The following is a 21,920-nucleotide window of genomic DNA, read 5'->3' as shown; positions in this document are numbered from 1 at the left end:
TTACGTAGTGCTGCTTTCTGTCCTGGATTATGTATTTTTTCGCATGCTAACTCCGTGGCTGAAATGAAATCATCGTGGGGTATGTTTTTGGGTGTGATCGCGTAGTTGAGTCCTTTTGCTAGTATGCTGCGTTCTGCCTGGGTGAGTTTGTGGCGTGACATGTTGTGAATCCATTTATCGTTTATGTGTGTGTGGTCCGGTTGTGTCTTTTTTTTATGTGCGATGAGTCTGTCTAATATTCGGATGTGTCGGTTTTTTTTTTTTTTTTGTGGCGGTAAATTCCTGTTCGTGTATGCTATCCAAATGTCCGTGTAGTGTTGTTTCCGTGTTATTGTCCAGGGCATACCGGTGTTTAAATTGCTCCGTTAGTCGCTGTAGTTCACTGTTGATGTTGTTGAGTTTGTTGGTTGTGCATCGTATCCGTTCTTTGACCAGAGTCATCCGCACTCTCCTGATAATCCTCTCCTTGTTCCTGGTCGGGATCGGGTTCTTGATTGTCAGGCTGGCCGGCGTTACTTCTTCATCCCGGCAGCATAGATTGAACCTCAGGTGGTTCCTGTAGAGAGCTCGTTTCTTCGTCAGCTTTTCGAGGAGGCAAAATTCCTTGACGCAGTTCTCTCCATAACTTCCTCATAGTAGTTGTACTATGTTCATTTTGTTTTCACTTGTCAATTATTTTACTGGTTCTTTTATCACAAACAAGATCCGTAGGTTGAATTACCTGACATGTTTCGGCTTGTACTTCCGCCTTCATCAGTGTCACTGCTGTGGTTGTGACGCGTCTTTATCAGTGACGAGGGAGCTTTCATGCTCTCTACCAGCTGGAGCAGCATTCTGGAGGGGTGAACAGACAGCAGAGGGCGTGACTCACCTGTCAAATCTGACAGGTGAGCCACGCCTTCCTCCATCAGCTGATAAAGATGTGTCACAACCACACCAGTGACACTCTGATGAAGGCGGAAGTACAAGCCGAAACATGTCAGGTAATTCAACCTAAGTAGCTTGTTTGTGATAAAAGAACCAGTAAAATAATAGTCAATATGCTAACGCACGTCGAGACCTACACAGGAAGTGGCTGAGCAAAGTAGAGACATGCACACGTGTCACAACGTCACCTGACACGCTGTGAGAGGGTAATTCGTAATTTGGTTCGTAAGTGGAGGCAAAACAATCTCGAGGCTCTGGTTCGTCTCCCAAAATGTTCATAAGTATAAGCGTTCAGTAGAAGTTTCACTGTACTTTGTTTTTATGGAGTATGGTACGGTAAAATCCTTTTGGTCTGGCCTGGAAAGCATTTGAGTCAGGTCATAATCTAGTTAAGCACATTATCGAGGTCGAGCTGCCTGAACAAGCTGACTGCAAAATGAACCCATCAGTGGAGAGCAAATGTGACAAAGAAAAAAAAACAATTGAAAATAAATGCTTCCAATGCCGTCACCTGCTGTGGATTTAACAACCCTGTGATGTTAACAAACGGTCTCTCCCGCATGTCATTATGAATGATGGACTTCCGCTGCTGGAGTGAATACATCATATAAAAAATTCGTAGAGCAATTTACAGTCAAACCTGTTTTCAACCACAATGCATTCCAGAAGGCGGTTCGAAAAGCGAATCGTTCGAATTCCCAATCTATTTTTCCCATTACAAATGATGGAACATTTTTTAATCCGTTACAAGACAAAAAAAACCCCACCTTTTTTAAGCATTTTTTCATTTGTGCATTTTTGTCCAATCGCGCAACTGAAGCGCACCGCCAAACGCGCAACCGTAGCACGCCGCCGACCGCGAAACTGCACCGCACTGGTCGCATTATTGTGACAGAGCCGTCGCTGAAATTTACAAAATATTTTTAAAGTCCTGTCAAACGCACCTCTTGGATTAAGGTGCCCCCGGCTTCCCGGTAACGGGTTTGTTTTAGCCGGGTTCGGAGATTCGTCCGTAATCTAACCACCCGAGTTAAATTAACTCCACCGGAATCAATCTAATTTCTGTACGACGCCAATCCCTCTCAAGTCACCCGAAGCTCGAGCCGAGTAACTCAATTCGAGGCAAGACTTCGAAGTGACCGCATCGTAATGATGGCTCCCCGCTAGTGTTTGAAGTTCTTATTTTGTTACGGATATTTTTTAGATGTCTTTGTTAAGACCTCAGGGATTCGTTTGTATAGCGCACCCAAGCACTAGTTTTGCCGAAGTAAATGTTGATATGGGTCCGTTCCACTTGGTCGCTCATGCAGCGAGCCGACCAACTTTTTTATTCGAAAGAGAATCGAATTAATAAAAGTGTGACAATAATAGCATTTAAGAAGAAAATTAATGCACTTTAGATTATTAATTCTAACTTCTTATACGTAGATCTAGCACTTAACCGTCGGAGTTCTTCACCCCACTTGATTGCTTTAAAAAGAGTAACGACTTTCTTAAAACGAATAAAAATGTTGTGCTCTATTTAGAATAATTAATTTGGAAGGCAAGTCTATTTTTTTGATCGTGTCCCATTTAACTTTTGACGCGGCCCGACAAATTTAGGAACTGGGCCGCGCCCGACGGACAATCGAAATACTTTTATCCTCCACCAACTCCAATGATTTATTTTAACCGTCGTCGTTATGTTATTTTGAAGAAGTAAATTTTCAACCGAATTCACTTTTAACGAAATCCACAATATTTACAAAAGTTATTTTATTCTCTAACTTGTTCGGAGGTACTTTTTACGCGGCCCGTCAAATGGGGAAGCGGGCCTGAGCCTTTCAAATAGTTAAATAACTTTCCGTTCTACACAAAACCAATAATCCGTTTTAAACACTTCCGTTAATTTATTCAGACGAAACAGACTTTCGAACGGATCGAAATTCACTCGTGGCTCAAATAACTACGGAAGTTATTCAAGTCTCTAACTTGTTCGGAGTTATTTTTTACGCGGCCCGTCAAAAAGGGGAAGCGGGCCTGAGCCTTTCAAATAGTTAAATAACTTTCCGTTCTTCACAAAACCAATAATCCGATTTAAACACTTCCGTTAATTTATTTTATTTAAATCGGCCCTAAAGTATCGGTTGCATATTCAGTACAAATCCGCGCACAACGAAGTAAGTAATATACAAAACACATTTATTGAAGAAACATGGAATAGAATTACAAATCTCAATTACTCCAGAAACCGAACTATTTCACTCATTGATACCCGTGTTAATAAAATCATTCAATCCCAGAACAATTCGATTGCAAAACACAGTTCATGAAAGAGGGAAGAGGTAAATACCAGCTGCGTGCTATTTTTGGTGGAAGCAAAGTCGAGTGATCAATTCGATCTTACTTCTAAAATCCAAATTAGAGAAACAGGCTGGCCTCGAGGGAGCCGGCGGCCCGATGACTATTCCCCCCTCTCGCTAAAATACATAAAAATGGTAATCCCTCACCTATTTCTCCTGTAAAGTTGTCCAGTCCAATTTTTGGGAGTAAATCCAAGTTAATTTCAGTCCAGCGATCCTGCGTCTCACACAAAGATCTTCGGGACTTTGGAAAAAAATCTTGAAACTCCTCCTGGCTTCTTCACGTATGAGCGCTCTTTTGGGGGAAAAAGCCCTGAAGCTGTCCCTGCAGGACTTTTTATGGACTCTCCCCCCTCCCCTTTCTTTGTTCTATACCTTCCCTATAGGGTAAGACTGCCCAGCTTTCCGCCTATAGAATGAACTGGTCAGTTTTCCCACGCCTACTATAGGGTAGGAGTGCCCAGTTTTCTTCCCACGCTTGGACATCTGTGGCCTTCAGCAGCTGTTTCCGCCCTGACCACACAGTACTTTCCACCAAATGCACAGCTAGCCCCTGGTAAAACCTTTCACTTCCCCTTTTCTTCTCTTCCTGTTCCATGAAAATAACTTTTTAAAGTTACGCTTCAATTAACTCTGAAATAAAAATCCAAACCCTTGACCTACTTCTCTAAACAATTTAGGTCACGGCACTATTCTCATAGTGACGGGTCTCTTGATCGAATTGACAAATAATATTGCTTAAAGCGGTTACAGAATACATTTTTAGCCAAGCAAAGAAATCAAAAAATAAAAATCACATTTGTGCTTCTCCAAACAATTTATGTCACGCCACTATTCTCATAGTGACGGGTCTCTTGATCGAATTGACGAATAATATTGCTTAAAGCGGTTACAGAACATATTTTTAGCCAAGCAAAGAAATCAAAAAATAAAAATCACATTTGTGCTTCCATGCGTGAATCACACTCCGACACCGTGTTCCTCTTTTATTTCTTGCTTAGCTTATTCTGGCCCCTCTTTTGGTCTCACGTTTTGGTCTGGCGCCATCTTTTGGACAAATTTGGAATTTCAACTCTGCCAATTTATTCCTGTGAACAATCCATATTCTACCATTTGCACCATCTCTACCCCCCATGTTACATGACAGTCCTGATGTACTTTCCAAAATATAAGTGAACCTCAGTGCGCAGGGAGTTTAATTTGGTCCGATCGTGCAACCGCAGCGCACAGGGCGCTCACTGTCGCATTGCTTTAAGAGCGCCTTTGTGTTTTAGGATGGCTTTACTGCTCCCACTTGCTTTCTTTGGAGGCATGATTAGTGTTAGAGATTCGCTCACTCCAACTTATTTTGCAAGAACCACACGGGAGACAAGTAAGTCCTTTTAGACACGTGCAGGTGGAGAGTCCATTCGTCGCTGTGCGTACAGCGATGTTCGAATAGAGCGCTGAACTCTCCTTCCTGCAAGAGGATATTTATTAAGAGAAACAGAGTGGGGGTTGAGAGTTGACAGGTTTGGTGAACCCCCGGCCTCTGGTAAGATCAGAGCAGGGGGTGTTTTACGATGTTGTAGGAAACAGAACAACTTTGATTGCTTCCTCTGCAGCTGGTCAATCAAGCAGAGGAAGCAACCACTTCATTTTACTGCGTTGTGAGAGCAAGACAAGATTGGTTAATCATTATAGTCTACATTCCAACATAATCCTATGATAAAGATAACCTGGAAAACACTAACAATTAGGGGTTAATAGAATCCTCAAAGTAATGAAAATACAATAACAACGAACGGAGTCGGTCGGCATCCGGGCCGTGCGGTCGGGTTTTCTCGGGTCCTCTCGGCACATCTCGCGAGGTTTGACTTCCGAATTTTTTTTCGACAACCCAAGCAAAAAAAATCGTGAATTTTTCGTTCGAATTCCCACACACCCACAAACTGAATAAAATCTCTCTGTGTGAAAATACAATTTAGGGCCTATGTTCTTTAGATGAGTCTTACAGCACTTTTAAACCCTAACCTAACTGTCTGTGCAGTATCCAATCACCGTGCTCCAGCTGTTTCTGGGAGACATCTACAGCCTGTTAAACTTCATGAGCTTTCTGCGGTGGCTATCAATTGGTGTGGTAGTACTTGGTTTAATCTACCTTCGATACACACGGCCTGACCTCCCACGCCCCTTTAAAGTAAGTATTTTTATACACATTTAGCTTTTCGTATACATTTAATCCAAGCAGGTCATTTTTTCAGAGAACAAACCCACATGCTTGGTCAAATAATATAGAAATAGAAAGAGTGAATGAAGTAAAATTTCTTGGAGTGCTAATAGATAAAAAATTAAGTTGGAAACCACATATAACGTATATCAAATCAAAGATCTCAAAATCACTGGCAGTATTGTATAAAGTAAAAGATCTTATAAACCAAACATCATTATATTCCTTGTACTGCTCCTTCATACTCCCATACATTATGTACTGTGTGGAGGTGTGGGGCAACACATACAAAACAAACACAGATCCAATCTACATTCTACAAAAAAAGCTATACGACTTGTAAATAATGTTGATTACAGAGAACCATCTAACCCTCTTTTTGTAAAACTGAATGCACTGAAATACAATGATCTAGTCGATTTTAAAACCATCCAACTCATGTACAAAATAAAAAATAATCAATTACCAAACAGTATACACATACTATATACACATTATCAAGATGGCGGCGCGTGCACACGCAGCGGCCACTCTCTGTCCCGTCAGTACGGTGATTTGTTCGTCTTATGAGTGTTCGTCCGACAGTCTTGTGTGTTCGTCTCGTCCGTGCTACAAGTACAGCAGGCAGGTTCTGCTTGACATCGGCAGAAGTGGGTTTTGCGGCGTTCTGGACTTTGAAGCGTCGACATTAAAGGCGCTCGGACTGCTACGTCCTGAAACGTCGCCGACCACACCCGCTATTCCTTCCCCGGTTGGGAGCCGTCGGAAACGGTGTGCGAGGAGGCAAAAGAGGGGCAAGCGCGGAGGCGTCCGGGCCAGGCTGGCGGCCAACCCAGCGCGACCGGCGGTGCCCTCCATTCTTCTGGCGAATGTTCGATCGCTGGACAACAAAATGGATTACGTTCGCCTGCTGAGGTCTACGAACCGGACGGTGCGGAACTGCTGTGTGCTCGTGTTCACCGAGACCTGGTTGAGTGACAACATTCCGGACTCTGCAGTGCACCTGGAGGGGCTAGCGTGCTATCGGGCGGACCGTGCCATTGTACGAGGGGGAAAGTCGCGTGGAGGTGGAATATGCGTCTACATCCGAGAAGAATGGTGCCGGGACTCTGTGGTGGTGTGTAAGCACTGCTCGCCGCTTGTGGAGTTTGTGATCATTAAGTGCCGTCCTTTTTATCTGCCGAGGGAATTTACCGCGATTCTGCTAGTCGCGGTATACATCCCGCCTTCCAACATCGAAGGAGACAAGATCGCGGCGCTTGGTGAACTGTACCAGGCTGTCAGTGAACAGCAAACAGCGCACCCTGACGGTTTCACCATCTTCGCTGGAGACTTCAATCATGCCAACCTGAAGTCTGTTTTCCCGAGGCTTCACCAGCATGTTCCCTTTCCGACACGTGGAGACAGCTTCCTGGACCTAGTCTACTCGGCGCAAAAGGGAGCTTTCAAAGCCACCCCCCTCCCCCATCTGGGGCTTTCTGACCATCTCACCGTTTTTGCTTTTGCCCGCATACAGACAATTGGTGAAGGCATCCAGGCCGGTTCGGAGGCAGGTTCGAGTGTGGCCTGAGGGTGCCTCCGATGCACTTCGTGACTGCTTCGACACCACTGACTGGGACTTATTTAAGCAGGCAGCCACCTACAACGATTGGACGGATATAGAGGAGTATACTGACTCTGTTACCTCTTACATCACAAAGTGCATCGATGATGTGACTTGCTCAAAATCCGTCGTCACTCGCGCGAACTGGAAGCCGTGGCTGACGGGGGCTGTCCTCAGACTGTTGAGGGCCAGGGACAAGGCTTTCAGAGCGGGGGATGAGGCTGGCTTGAGGACAGCGAGGGCCGACCTGTCCCGAGGCATCAAAGAAGCAAAGAAGGCGTTCTCGTGCAAGGTCTCCACCCACTTCAAGGACAGCAAGGACGCACGTAGCCTTTGGCGGGGCATTCAGACCATCACGGACTACAAGCCCGCGCCGAGGAGCTGTGAGGGCGACGTCCGTCTGCTGAACGATCTGAACCGCTTCTTTGCTCGCTTCGACGCCCAGAACAGCACTTGCCCACTGAAGTCCACTCCCCCCCTGCACGAGCAGCCCCTGCGCCTCTCTGCCGACGGTGTGAGGAGGGCGCTTGCCGCTATTGACACCCGTAAGGCGGCGGGCCCTGACAACATCCCGGGTCGAGCGCTGAAGGACTGTGCTGGGGAGCTGTCGGGTGTTTTCACGGACATCTTTAACGTTTCCCTGCAGCAGGCCATCGTCCCCTCGTGTTTCAAGGCTGCCACCATCGTTCCTGTGCCAAAGAAACCTGCACCGTCCTGCTTCAATGACTACCGCCCTGTGGCACTGACGCCCATCATCATGAAGTGCTTTGAGCGGCTGGTCATGGAGCACATCAAGTCCGTTCTCCCCCCCACCATTGACCCTTTCCAGTTTGCGTACCGTGCCAAGCAGTCCTCTGAGGACGCCATCTGCTCTGCCCTCCACTCGGCCCTCACCCACCTGGAGAGAAAGGACTCATATGTGAGGTTGCTGTTTGTGGACTTCAGCTCTGCCTTCAACACCATTGTGCCGCAGCGACTCATCTGCAAACTCGACGAGCTGGGCCTCAGTACCTCCCTCTGCAACTGGATACTGGACTTCCTCTGTCAGAGGCCTCAGGTGGTGCGTGTAGGCGACAAAATCTCCGCCAGCATCACGCTGAGCACGGGAGCCCCCCAGGGCTGCGTGCTCAGTCCATTGCTCTTCACCCTGCTGACGCATGACTGCACTGCGACCTACAGCGACAACCGCATAGTGAAGTTTGCTGACGACACGACTCTGGTGGGTCTCATCACGAAGGGCGACGAGACTCGGTACAGGTCGGAAGTTGACCTTCTGACCACGTGGTGCAGGGACAACAACCTCCTGCTGAACGTCGATAAGACCAAGGAAATGATTGTTGACTTCCGGAAGGGTCACACAACACACCTGCCGCTGATCATCGACGGTGCTGTGGTGGAGAGGGAGAGCTGCACCAAGTTCCTGGGGGTGCACATCAGTGAGGACCTCTCCTGGTCCGAAAACACCTCGTCACTGGCAAAGAAAGCTCAGCGCCGCTTGTACTTCCTGCGGAAGCTCAGGCGTGCATGTGCTCCTCAGGCAGTCCTGTCTACATTTTACCGTGGCACCATTGAGAGCGTCCTCACCAGTTGCATCGCTGTCTGGGGTGGTAACTGCACTGAACAGAACTTGAAGGCCCTGCAGCGCATAGTGAATACGGCTGGTAAGATTATTGGTGCTTCGCTACCCTCCCTGAAGGACATTTACACCTCCCATGTCGCCCGCAAGGCAACCTCGATTGCCAGAGATGTGAGTCACCCGGCTCACTCTTTGTTTGACCTTCTGCCCTCTGGGAAGAGATACAGGAGCCTGCGCTCCCGCACCACCAGACTCGCAAACAGCTTCTTTCTCCAGGCTGTTAGGGCCCTGAACTCGCTACCCCCTTCTGCGTAGCGTGCGGCACTGTTGCGCTACTTTCGGGAATATCTGCTGTACGCGCACTTGCTCCTTTTTTTTTTTTTCTGCTCCTCCTATTTATTTATTTATTTATTTATTTATTGTTGTTTATTATTGTTGTTGTTGTGTTATTTATTCATTATTTATTCAGCACGCTTTTGTTATACTTGTTTACTTGTTTGTCTGTTGTGAGCCATGTCTTGTCACCGTGGGATAGGGGGGAACGAAATTTCGGTTTCTTTGTGTGTCTTTGGCATGTGGAGAAATTGACAATAAAGCTGACTTTGACTTTGGTATCCAGAGGTTGTTTGAGTGGAGGGAAAGTACCTATGATTTAAGAGGAGCACTTATGTTTAAAAGAGATTTGGTGAGAACAACTTTAAAGTTGCATTGTATAACAGTTAAAGGTGTGGAATTATGGAACGCCAGCAGTGACGAACTAAAGAATTGTAGTTCATTACCTCAGTTTAAAAAAATGTATAAAGGCAAAATACTGATGGGATACCGTAGCATGCTGTGAGGTGTTTAAACTGCTTTTGTATTTATTTAAAGGAGGTGTATGTATGTATAAGTGTGTGTATGTATAATATCTATATGTATGTATGTGTATATGTATATATATATATATATATATATATATATATATGTATATCTTTAACAAATCTGAAAATGGACAAATCTTGACGGAATCAAGCAAACGTGGTTACAAGGGGTAGAGCTAGATAAGCCTAGGCTTCCTTCTACTCCCTTTTGAACAAATAAGATTTTTTATGATAAAGTGAAAATTTATAACGCAATGTTTTTTTTTTTTTCTTTTCTTTCTTCTCTATTGTACTATGGAGTTATTATTTTCAGTATTGTTACTTTCTTTCTTGTATTTCTTTAAATGTTCGAAATAAATAAAAAAAAAAATAAAAAAAAAAGGTTTCAAGGGGGCCAACATAACAAGGGCCAGTTTTCGGCACCTCTGCTTTAGCACTCCATCTGCAGCGGTGTGAACGGTAGTGTTGTCATGATACCAACAATTTGACTTTGATACTGAACCTGCATAAAATACCAGCACTGAAACAATACCACAGCAAAACTTAAAACATTAGTAAAACCCTGTAAAATAGCTAAATAGGGTATTAAATAAAAAATTAAAAAATCCCATTATATTCTATTTATTTATCGAATTTTGAACATTTTAAACACTTTAGATTACAGCGGTGTCAAACTCATTTTTAGTGAGGGCCACTTTATAGTTGCGGTTCCCCTCAGAGGGCCGTTATGATTTTATTTATATAGCCCTTAATCCCAAACACGGCTCAAAGGGCTTCACATGGTCACAGTTGACAATTATCCTTGACATGCCCTAATCCAGTGGTCCCCAAAATTTTTTGTGCCACGGACCGGTTACGTGTCAGAAATATTTTCGCGAACTGGCCTTTATATAAATAAATAATACATTTCTATAAATAAATAATACATTTATTATAAATATATAAATACAATGAAATAAAATGACACAACTGGCATAAAAGAAAGTATAAACGACATAAAAAAACAGCAACTCACAATTACGTTGAATTAGTGGGAGCACTGAGCTTGTTTCTCAGAAACGAGCCGGTCCCTTCTAGGCATAATCGGAGACAATGACACCCGATGTGGTCAAGGTTTGTCTTTTAATACAGCATGCTTGGTCTCCATGTGCTGAAGCAGTTTTGAGGGGTTCATTGCCTCATTAGATAGCCTGTCGCCACATATTATGCAGAGTGGGCTTGGCGCGTCAGAGTCACCAGTGGCGATAAATCCATATTTTAAGTAGGACTCCAGAAATTTCCTTTTAAATGCAGTTTTCCTTTTCTTAGAAATCATAGCCTCTTCTTCCTCAGTCTCCTCATTGGGTTTTTTCCCTTTCCGAAGAAGCTTTCCAAACATCTCATATTTGCTTGCTTTGCGGGCTCGACTGAGGTGACATGTCACGTGACCGAGACGAGCGTCTTGACCTGAACCGACGCATGTAATTGGGAGAGAATCGCCAATTTTTTTTATTCAAGATTCAAGATTCAAGAGTTTTTTATTCGCCATGTTTGAGCGTGCCAAACAAGGAATTTGACTTCGGTAAATCACAGCCTCTGTTCAACATTTAGGTGACTAACAACAACACTCAGGACATGTGAAGAACGAAAGATATTCTCAAACACCCCCTGATCTCAAACTCCCAAGAGGGCAAGGAAAAACTCAAAACTCCAGCTAGGGGAAATGAGAAACCTTGAGAAGAGACCACAGATGGGAGGGTCCCTCTTCTAGGATGACCAGGCTGCAATGGATGCAGAGAGGACACATAGTACAAACAGTGTAGACAAAAAAGGTGTGGCAAGCGGGATGTTATTGCACAGTAATGACTCTGACACTCTAAGAGTGGTGTGAGTTCATCAGAGCGACAGCCTGGGGGAAGAAGCTGTCTCTGTGTCTGCTGGTTTTAGTGTACAGAGCTCTATAACGGCGTCCGGAGGGGAGTAGTTCAAACAGGCTGCAACCTGGGTGCGAAGGGTCTGTTGAGATGTTACTTGCACGTTTCCTGGTCCTGGACAGGTACAAGTCTTGGATAGATGGGAGGTTGATTCCAATTATCTTTTCTGCAGTCCTTATTGTCCGTTGCAGTCTGTGCTTGTCTTGTTTGGAGGCCGATCCAAACCAGACAGTGATGGAGGTGCAGAGGACAGACTGGATGATGGCAGTGTAGAAGGTCTTCAGCAGCTCCCGTGGCAGGTTGAACTTCTTGAGCTGTCTCAGGAAGTACAGCCTCTGCTGGGCCTTCTTCCGGACAGAGTCTATGTGGCCGGTCCATTTCAGGTCCCGAGAGATTGTGGTTCCCAGGAACTTGAAGGTGTCTGATGAGAGAATAGTATTACTGCGGATAGTGAGGGGTGAAAGTGGTGAAGGGCCTCGCCTGAAGTCCACTGTCATCTCCACGGTCTTGAGCGGGTTCAGGTCCAGGTGGTTTTGGCTGCACCAGTGGACCAGCCGCTCCACCTCCTGTCTGTACGCAGTCTCATCACCGTTCTGGATCAGTCCGATGAGAGTGGTGTCGTCTGCATACTTCAGGAGCTTCACGGAAGAGTCACTTGCGGAGAAATCGTTGGTGTAGAGGGAGAAGAGCAGTGGGGAGAGGACGCATCCCTGAGGGGCTCCGGTGTTGGTGGTCAGGGTGTCAGATGTGATGCTCCCCAGCCTCACACGCTGTCTCCTGTTGGTCAGGAAGCTGGTGATCCACTGACAGGTGGAGGCAGGCACCGCAAGCTGGATGAGCTTCTGTTGGAGGATGTCAGGAGCGATGGTGTTGAACGCCGAGCTGAAGTCCACAAACAGGATCCTGGCGTACTTTCCTGGGCTGTCCAGGTGTTGCAGGATGTAGTGCAGTCCCATGTTGACCGCATCATCCACCGACCTGTTTGCCCGGTAGGCAAACTGGAGGGGGTCCAGCAGGGGGCCCGTGACATCCTTCAGGTGGTTCAGTACTAACCTCTCGAAAGATTTCATGACCACAGATGTCAGTGCAACAGGTCTATAGTCATTCATACCTGTGATGGCGGGCTTCTTGGCCCCTGGAACGATGGTGGAGCTCTTGAAGCACGAGGGCACCTCACACAGCTCCAGGGAACGGTTGAAGATCCGTGCAAAGGTGGGCGCCAGCTGCTCAGCGCAGACTTTCAAGCAGGAAGGTGACACGCCGTCTGGGCCCGGTGCCTTCCTGATCTTTTGTCTCCGGAACATCTGGCGCACTTCCTCCTCGCGAATCTGGAGTGCGGGCGCGGCCTCTGCAAGAGAGAGAGTCGGTGACCACGGTGATGGAGGTGTGGACAGAGCAGTTGTGGGGGGAGGTGAGTATGTGGATTGTGTGGATTGTGCTGCAGGAGGTCCCGTTGTGTGGGAGGACCGATCAAACCTGCAGTAGAACCTGTTTAGCTGGTCAGCGAGCCTTGGGCTCTCCACAGGACGGGGGGTTCGTTTCTTGAAGCCCGTGATGCTCTGCAGGCCTTTCCACACTGTTGAGGGATCAGGATTGGCAGAGAGGTGTCTCTCCAGGCTCTCCCCGTAACACCTCCTGGCTGTCCTGACCTCTCGGTTCAGTGTGTTTCTGGTCTGCTTGAACAGGTCCCGGTCGCCGCTCCTGTAGGCCTCCTCCTTGACTTTGCGCAGCCTCCTAAGGTTCGGTGTAAACCAAGGTTTGTCGTTGTTGTACGTGCAGAAGGTCTTAGTCTGCACACACAGATCCTCACAAAAACTGATGTATGATGTGACAGTGTCAGTGAGTTCATGCAAGTCTGAATTTGCAGCTTCAAAAACACTCCAATCGGTGCAGTCAAAGCAGGCTTGGAGGTCCTGCCTTGACTCCACTGTCCACTTCCTGACAGTCCTCACCACAGGCTTAGAGGTTTTTAGTTTCTGTCTGTAGGCAGGGATCAGATGAACTAGACAGTGGTCCGAGAGTCCTAAAGCTGCACGAGCCACAGAGTGGTATGCATCCTTAATTACGGTGTAGCAGTGGTCCAGTGTCTGTGCCCCTCTGGTGGGACACGTTATGTGCTGTCTGTATCTGGGGAGTTCGTGTGCGAGGTTCGCCCTGTTAAGATCACCCAGAACAATGATTAGTGAATTTGGTAGAAGTTTCTCCATGTCTGTCACCTGGTCAGCCAGCATCTGCGTGGCTTCACTCGCACGTGCGTGTGGTGGGATGTAAACAGCCGCCATGACGATCGAGGAGAACTCCCGTGGTGAATAGAACGGCCGGCAGTTTATGAAAAGTGTTTCTAGGAGAGGGCTGCAAAACTCTTTCAACACCATGACATCGGTACACCAACGTTCATTAATGTAGAAATAGAGACCACCTCCCTTTGATTTTCCGGAGAGCTCCGCGCTGCGATCTGCACGCGTTAGCCGAAACCCAGCTAACTCCATGGCGTGGTGGGGGGTTCGTTCGCTAAGCCACGTCTCAACAAAACACAGCGCGGCGGATCTGCTGAAGTCCGTGTTCCTTGAAGTGAGGAGCAGCAGTTCGTCCATCTTGTTCGCCAGGGAGCGGACATTCGCCAGATGAATTGACGGTAGGGCAGAACGGAACCCTCTCTGCCTCAGATTTACGAGGGCTCCCGCTCGTTTTCCGCGTCGCCGCCGTTGCGCTAGCTTGTATAGCACCGCCGCTCCGGCTAAAATCTCCGACAAACAGTCTGAGTCAGAGAGAACAGGAGAGAAAATACCAGAAGAAGACTGACCGATGTTTAACAGTGCTTCTCTAGTAAAAGTGATCTGGGATGGACAGCAGAAGACACAGAAAACACACAAAATAAGACAAAGAAACAGAGAGCGACTCACCGTGGCAGCCATCAGATGACGTAGAGTGTTAAAAAAGAGTGGACAATTATATTTTTCAAAACAAATTCTTACTCATTTTTGCTTTGCGGGCTTGACTGGGGAAACATGTAACGTGACCGGGATGAGCGTCTTGACCTGAATTAATTGACCGTTGATAAAAAAAACAACGTTTTTTTTTTTTTTTCTGTGCCGCTTGGCGATCCGGTTCCAAGTGACCCACGGACTGGGGACCCCTGCCCTAATCTTAACTCTCAAGAGGGCAAGGAAAAACTCCCAAAACCCCAACTGGGTAAAAAGCAGAATTTTACACCAGACAATGATGCACTAGCAAAAAATGGAGACCAACAATGCTCTTCCCACTGAAAATGAAGGGGAGTTTCTCTAGTTTGATGTAAAAAAAAAAAAAAAGCATTTTGAAAATAATAGCAGGGATTGAAACTAGCGACCATTCTCATTTTCAAATAATGCAGGATGCTCAAGGACATTGACGCACTGTCTATTTGTGACTAATTTTAACTTTTAAAGTTCTTAAGGTCACGAGATTCAAGAATTTCTATTGGCCATGTTTGAGCATGCCAAACAAGGAATTCGACTTTGATACGTCTCAGCCTCTGTTCTACATTTAGGTAACTAACAACACGCAGGATATGTGCGAACATTGACAAATATCCTCAAACATCCCCTGATCTTAAACTCCCAGGAGGGCAAGGAAAAACTCAAAACTCCTGAGAAATGAGAAACCTTGAGAGGAGACCACAGATGGGAGGATCCCTCTTCTAGGATGACCAGGCTGCAATGGATACAGAGTGGGCACATAGTACACATAATACAGACAATTCAAAATAAAGCGTCGAGAGCAGGATGTTACTGCACAGCAATGACTCTGAGACTCTAAGAGTGGTGTGAGTTCATCAGAGCGACAGCCTGGGGGAAAAAGCTGTCTCTGTGTCTGCTGGTTTTGGCATACAGAGCTCTGTAATGCCGTTTGGAGGGGAGTAGTTTGAATAGACTGCAACCTGAGTGAGAAGGGTCTATAGAGATGTTACTTGCACATTTCCTGGTCCTGGACAGGTACAAGTCCTGGATAGATGGGAGGTTGATTCCAATTATCGTTTCTGCAGTCCTGATTGTCCATTGCAGTCTGTGCTTGTCTTGTTTGGAGGCCGATCCAAACCAGACAGTGATGGAGGTGCAGAGAATAGACTGGATGATGGCAGTATAGAAGGTCTTCAGCAGCTCCTGTGGCAGGTTGAACTTACTGAGCTGTCTCAGAAAGTACAGCCTCTGCTGGGCCTTCTTCCGGACAGAGTCTATGTGGCTGGTCCATTTCAGGTTCCGGGAGATTGTGGATCCCGGGAACTTGAAGGTGTCTGTGGAGAGAATAGTATTACTGCGGATAGTGAGAGGTGAAAATGGTGAAGGGTCTCGCCTGAAGTCCACTGTCATCTCCACGGTCTTGAGCGGGTTCAGCTCCAGGTGGTTTTGGCTGCACCAGTGGACCAGCCGCTCCACCTCCTGTCTGTACGCAGTCTCATCACCGTCCCGTCACTGGTGTTTGTGAGTTAAAGCTCTGCTCTGGTTGTCAGGTATCAGTCACCGTGTTGCCGTTTTGATTTCTTTATTACTTTATTTAGATGTATTCTTTCACTGATTCTTCAAGATGATGTATTTGGTCAGAATGTTGCCGTTTGATGTGATTTCGCCTCATTAGGTAAACATCTTTCATAAATCTGACGTGCTGGTGCTGAAGTGATGGAAACTGTTATTCATAATAACAGTGTCTTATTTAATGAGAATCCCTGCTAGTAGTTTTTTGGTGAAATATATATTTTTTTAATGCTGTTAATAATTCAATTTGTTTTCAAAAAGCTTTGTTTTATTATCCATGCTTTACTACCTAATAAAGGCCAAAACGTTTTATGCAATGACCTTTAGGTGTCGTTTGTATTACTTCACACAAACGCTACATCCATCTGCTCCTGGTTCGGCACCCCGGTCAAAATTTAGAACCTAATTCGGCCCGCAAGTCAAAACGTTTAACCACCCCTGCTGTAAGCAAACCTGACTATGTCATGCGGTCGCGTTTATTTTTCCGGGTTTCTGTCTCGTCGATGTCGTAATTTTACTTCCGGTTTTATTTTGTCGTCCCTTCCGTTTCAGTTTGTGTTTTCTTCCTCGGTGTTGGTTGTCTTGTCTTCCCTGATTCCGATTGTGTGCACCTGTGTAATTGACAATAATGGTCAGCACCTGTGTCCACGCCCTTTTGTGTGTATTTAGTCCGTGTCTTCCCCTTTTCCTGTGCCAGTGTGTCTTGCCTCGTCCCGACCACCAGCGATTCCTTGCTGTCCAAGTTCTCAGTAAGACCCCTCCTCTCTGTCTCGCCACCGAGCGACGCTTTTGTTTGTACTTTTTGCCGCGTGTTATCCCTCGTAAGAGGCATTTTGATTTGTACTTTTAGCCTTTTTTCTCGCCTCAGTGCGACGCCTTCTGTTTGTACTTTTTGCCACGCGTTTTCCCTCGCAAGAGGCGTTTTACTTTGTACTTTTGATCAGTGTGCTTGCTGGAATAAATCCAAGAAAGAAACGACTCTGCATCCGAGTCCTTCGCCTTGTCCCCTGCCTGACAGTACACACTGGCCAGACATGGACTCGGCAGAGTCGGAGCACCTGTGCGCCGCAGTGCGCTCCCATGCCTCACTGCTCGCCCAGCACCAGAGGGAAGTGGGCGACTTGGGAGAAGAGATCCGAGGACTCGCTAAGAATCAAGAAGATTTCAGAGGAGCGGTCGCCACCCAAGTAGCAAAGCTGGGTCAGCAAATGCAGGAAGTGCTCTCGTTCTTAAACACGGGACCAGCAGCGACCTCCAGTACACCCGTTGCTTCCCCCGTTACTCCCCTTGCAATAGCTCCCATGACTGGCGGTGCCAGACTGGCTCCTCCAGAGCGCTACTCCGGAGAACCCGGCCTTAGCCGGGCCTTTATTACAGAATGCGAGATGCATTTTGAGAGTTCCCCAGCAGATTTCCCCACCGAGCGCTCCAAGGTGGCCTACATGGTATCATACCTGACGGGAAGGGCCCGCACGTGGGCCACCGCGGAATGGGCCAGGGATTCCACCTCCTGTCGCTCTCTCCCCGCTTTCATCCAGGCCCTGCGAACGGTGTTCGATCCAATCTCCGCTGACCGAGACAAGGCTCGCCAACTCTGTCAGATAGTCCAGGGACAAGACACCGTCGGAGACTACGCCATCCGGTTCCGCACGCTGGCCGCGGTGTGCGGTTGGAACGCGGCGGCACTATATGACATCTTCCTCCGGGGCCTGTCTGGACCCATACAGGATCAGCTAATCCCCTTAGACCTTCCCACCGACCTCGACGCCCTCATCGCTCTGGCTATCCGCACTGACAATCGGCTGCAAGAGTGGAGGAAGCACCGAAGCAGCAACGCCCCCGCCTTCGTCCCAGTAGCCGGCCCTGACGTTCACCACTCCAGGCTGTACGGGGATCGGCAGCGCCAGGAGCCAGAACCGATGCAGTTGGGCAGAGCTAAGTTAACAGAGGAGGAGAAGTTACGGCGGCGCCGAGAGGGAAGATGCTAGTACTACTGCGGCGAGCTCGGACACCTCCTTCTCTCCTGTCCAGTGAGGAGGACCCTGAAGGTAAGCGCCTTCTTGGCGGCTCTGTCCCCGGGGCGAGTGCTCCCCAAGGGCAGGATCACACAGTTGGGAAGAGAAATAGAACTCGAAGTATTAATAGACTCAGGAGGAGACGAAAGCTTGATAGACTGGGCATTTGCTCGCCGGTGGGGGGTAAAGACTGAGCTACTGAACACTCCCGTGAAAGCTAAGGCACTCAATGGACAGGCACTCTTTGAGATAACTCACATAACAGAACCAGTCTCGCTGTCAATTGGTCCCCACCAGGAGAACATACGGCTACATGTCGTGACCTCCCCAATGAACCCTCTCATTCTCGGGTACCCATGGCTTCAACGCCACAACCCCGCTATAGACTGGGGATCAGGGGAAATAACGGGATGGGGGTCCGACTGTCATGATTCCTGTATCAAGTCTAACCCGCGCCCTGTGCCTCCTGCTCCAGATGCGCCAACCCCAGACTTAACCGGGGTCCCTGCGTGTTACCACCAATGGGCCGAGGTATTCAGCAAGGCCAAGGCTACCTCTCTGCCTCCCCACCGTCCGTATGATTGCGCCATTGACCTCCTGCCGGGTTCAACTATACCCAAGGGGAGGCTTTATTCTCTTTCGGGACCTGAGAAGCAAACCTTGAATGAATATATAGACTCCTCCCTGCAAGCAGGACTGATTCGACCATCGTCGTCGCCTGCGGGGGCGGGGTTCTTTTTCGTGGGCAAGAAGGACGGCACCCTACGTCCCTGCATTGATTATAGTCCCCTCAATCAGATCACCATCAAGAATCGGTATCCGCTCCCACTGATGTCGACCGTGTTCGACCAATTACAGCAAGCCCGGGTGTTCACAAAGTTAGATCTGCGCAACGCCTACCATCTGGTGCGCATCCGGGAAGGGGACGAATGGAAGACAGGGTTCAACACCCATCGAGGACATTTTGAATACCTCGTCATGCCATTTGGCCTCACCAATGCTCCCGCTGTGTTTCAGGCCATGATAAACGATGTTTTGAGAGACTGTTTGGACCGGTTTGTGTACGTATATTTGGACGATATTTTGATTTATTCCCCAGATCTGAAGACCCATAGGGTTCACGTCGAGACGGTGTTGCAACGACTCCTTGAACACCAACTATACGTAAAGGCCGAGAAAAGTGAATTCCACAAGAGCACTGTTTCTTTTCTCGGCTTCATCGTAGCCCCGGGCAAGGTTGAGATGGACCCGGCGAAAGTAAGCGCGGTAACGGAATGGCCTACCCCTGACTCACGCAGGAAGGTGCAGCAATTCCTGGGCTTTGCCAATTTTTATCGGCGGTTCATCAAGGGCTTCAGTGCCACAGCGGCTCCCTTGCACGCGCTCACGTCTCCTAAGGTTCCCTTCCACTGGTCGGCGGAGGCGGAGGCGGCCTTCCAGGAGCTAAAGAACCGCTTCAGCACCGCTCCCATCCTCACGCTTCCTGATCCGTCGCGGCAGTTTGTGGTGGAGGTGGACGCCTCCAATCAAGGAGTAGGTGCCATCCTTTCACAGAGAGCCAAGAGCGACAACAAGCTCCATCCGTGCGCGTTCCTGTCTCGACGGCTGACGCCAGCCGAACAGAATTATGATGTGGGGGATCGCGAACTGTTGGCAGTAAAGCTGGCATTGGAAGAATGGAGACATTGGTTAGAGGGAGCACAGCAGCCTTTTTTGGTCTGGACAGACCATAAAAATTTAGAATACATAAAGTCAGCTAAGAGACTGAATTCACGCCAAGCCCGCTGGTCACTTTTTTTCAATCGTTTTAACTCTGTCCTACAGACCGGGAACCAAGAACACCAAGCCTGACGCCCTCTCCCGTGTTTTCAACTCGGATCCAGAAATTAAGAAGCCCGAAACCATCCTGCCTCCTCATTGCCTGGTTAGAGCAGTGACCTGGCCTATCGAAGGCCGGGTACAGCGGGCCAATGGTAACAAGCCACCCCCTAGTGGTTGCCCTGAGAACCGACTATTTGTCCCTGCTCAATTACGATCCCAAGTCATCCATTGGGCTCACACCTCCAGACTCTCCTGCCATCCGGGCATGCGCCGAACGCTGTTTGTAATCCAGCAGCGATTCTGGTGGCCCTCCATGAGGGCAGACGTCAATGAATACGTTGCAGCCTGTCCCGTCTGCGCCCGGAATAAGAACTCCCACGGCGCCCGTATGGGGTTGCTGCATCCCCTACCCATTCCTTCGCGCCCATGGGCGGAGATATCCATGGACTTCGTCACCGGGCTTCCGACCTCGCATGGGCGAACCACCATACTCACAGTGGTGGACAGATTTTCAAAGATGGCTCACTTTATCGCCTTGCCCAAGCTCCCGTCCGCTAAACGAACGGCCACCGTGATGATGGACCACATATTCCGGGTTCATGGGTTCCCGAAAGACATTGTTTCCGATAGAGGGCCCCAATTCGTAGCCAGGTTTTGGCGGGAGTTTTGCAGGCTCATAGGGGCAACCGTGAGTCTCACGTCAGGCTATCACCCGGAGGCAAACGGACAGACGGAACGTATTAACCAGCAGTTGGAGACAAGTCTCCGCTGCCTGGTCTCCCAGAACCCCTCCTCGTGGAGCAAGAACCTCTCCTGGGTGGAGTATGCCCACAACTCCCTGCCCACCACGGCTACAGGTATGTCCCCCTTCAAGTGTGTGTATGGCTACCAGCCCCCTGTCTTCCCTGACAGTGAGCCGGAGGTGACGGTGTCTTCACCCCACGCCTTGGTGCGCCGCTGTCGTCGCGTCTGGTCGGCGGCTCGGGCCACGCTGGTCCGACAGGGGGACCGGGTCAAGCGGATGGCTGACCGGAGGAGACGTCCGGCGCCCGTGTACCAGCGAGGTCAACGTGTCTGGCTATCCGCCAAGGATCTTCCCCACCGGGGGGACTCCAGGAAACTGGCGCCTCGCTTCGTGGGTCCGTTCCCCATCGCCAAGGTCGTGCACCCGGCCGCGGTGCGTCTCCGCTTGCCCAGGTCCCTTGCAGTCCACCCCACCTTTCACGTTGGGAAGGTCAAGCCGGTGGTGGACAGTCCGTTGGTGCCAGATCCTGCGCCCCCTCCGCCTCCGCGGACTGTGGGAGGTGGGACGGCCTACACCGTTAAAGAACTATTGGATGTGCGCAGAAGAGGCCGGGGCTGGCAGTACCTGGTGGACTGGGAGGGTTATGGGCCGGAGGAGCGGCAATGGGTGCCGCCTAGTTATATTTTGGACCAGGGACTTTTTGAGGACTTTTGTGCGGCTCACCCTGGGGCTCCTGGGCCGTCTGGGATCCGGCCCTAGGGGGGGGGTTCTGTCATGCGGTCGCGTTTATTTTTCCGGGTTTCTGTCTCGTCGATGTCGTAATTTTACTTCCGGTTTTATTTTGTCGTCCCTTCCGTTTCAGTTTGTGTTTTCTTCCTCGGTGTTGGTTGTCTTGTCTTCCCTGATTCCGATTGTGTGCACCTGTGTAATTGACAATAATGGTCAGCACCTGTGTCCACGCCCTTTTGTGTGTATTTAGTCCATGTCTTCCCCTTTTCCTGTGCCAGTGTGTCTTGCCTCGTCCAGCGATTCCTTGATGTCCAAGTTCTCAGTAAGACCCCTCCTCTCTGTCTCGCCACCGAGCGACGCTTTTGTTTGTACTTTTTGCCGCGTGTTATCCCTCGTAAGAGGCGTTTTGATTTGTACTTTTAGCCTTTTTTCTCGCCTCAGTGCGACGCCTTCTGTTTGTACTTTTTGCCACGCGTTTTCCCTCGCAAGAGGCGTTTTACTTTGTACTTTTGATCAGTGTGCTTGCTGGAATAAATCCAAGAAAGAAACGACTCTGCATCCGAGTCCTTCGCCTTGTCCCCTGCCTGACAGACTATTGATTATCATTGTGTTTAATCTGTAAAAGACATTTACAAACAGCTGTGTTTACTTAGGGGAAATAATAAACAA

The 21,920-nt window shown here is 48.5% G+C and overlaps 1 protein-coding gene across 5 annotated transcripts in view; it reads left to right on the top strand.

Moving 5' to 3' along the window:
* Window positions 1-21,920, top strand: part of slc7a11 (solute carrier family 7 member 11) — a 246,158-nt gene that overhangs the window by 206,900 nt on the left and 17,338 nt on the right. For 3 of the 5 annotated variants that reach the window (XM_068651940.1, XM_068651935.1, XM_068651936.1), the window contains one exon: window positions 5,299-5,448. The exons of 1 other annotated variant lie outside the window; for it this stretch is intronic. In XM_068651940.1, coding sequence (XP_068508041.1) covers window positions 5,299-5,448 — 150 coding nt within the window. Of the gene's footprint in view, window positions 1-5,298; window positions 5,449-19,780; window positions 21,803-21,920 lie in introns of those variants that run through there. One more of the 5 variants, XM_068651938.1, reaches the window with a different exon arrangement.

This window comes from Syngnathus scovelli, chromosome 1, assembly GCF_024217435.2.
Source record: "Syngnathus scovelli strain Florida chromosome 1, RoL_Ssco_1.2, whole genome shotgun sequence".
Classification (NCBI taxonomy): Eukaryota; Metazoa; Chordata; class Actinopteri; order Syngnathiformes; family Syngnathidae; genus Syngnathus; species Syngnathus scovelli.
This window is presented reverse-complemented; position numbering and strand designations above follow the sequence as displayed.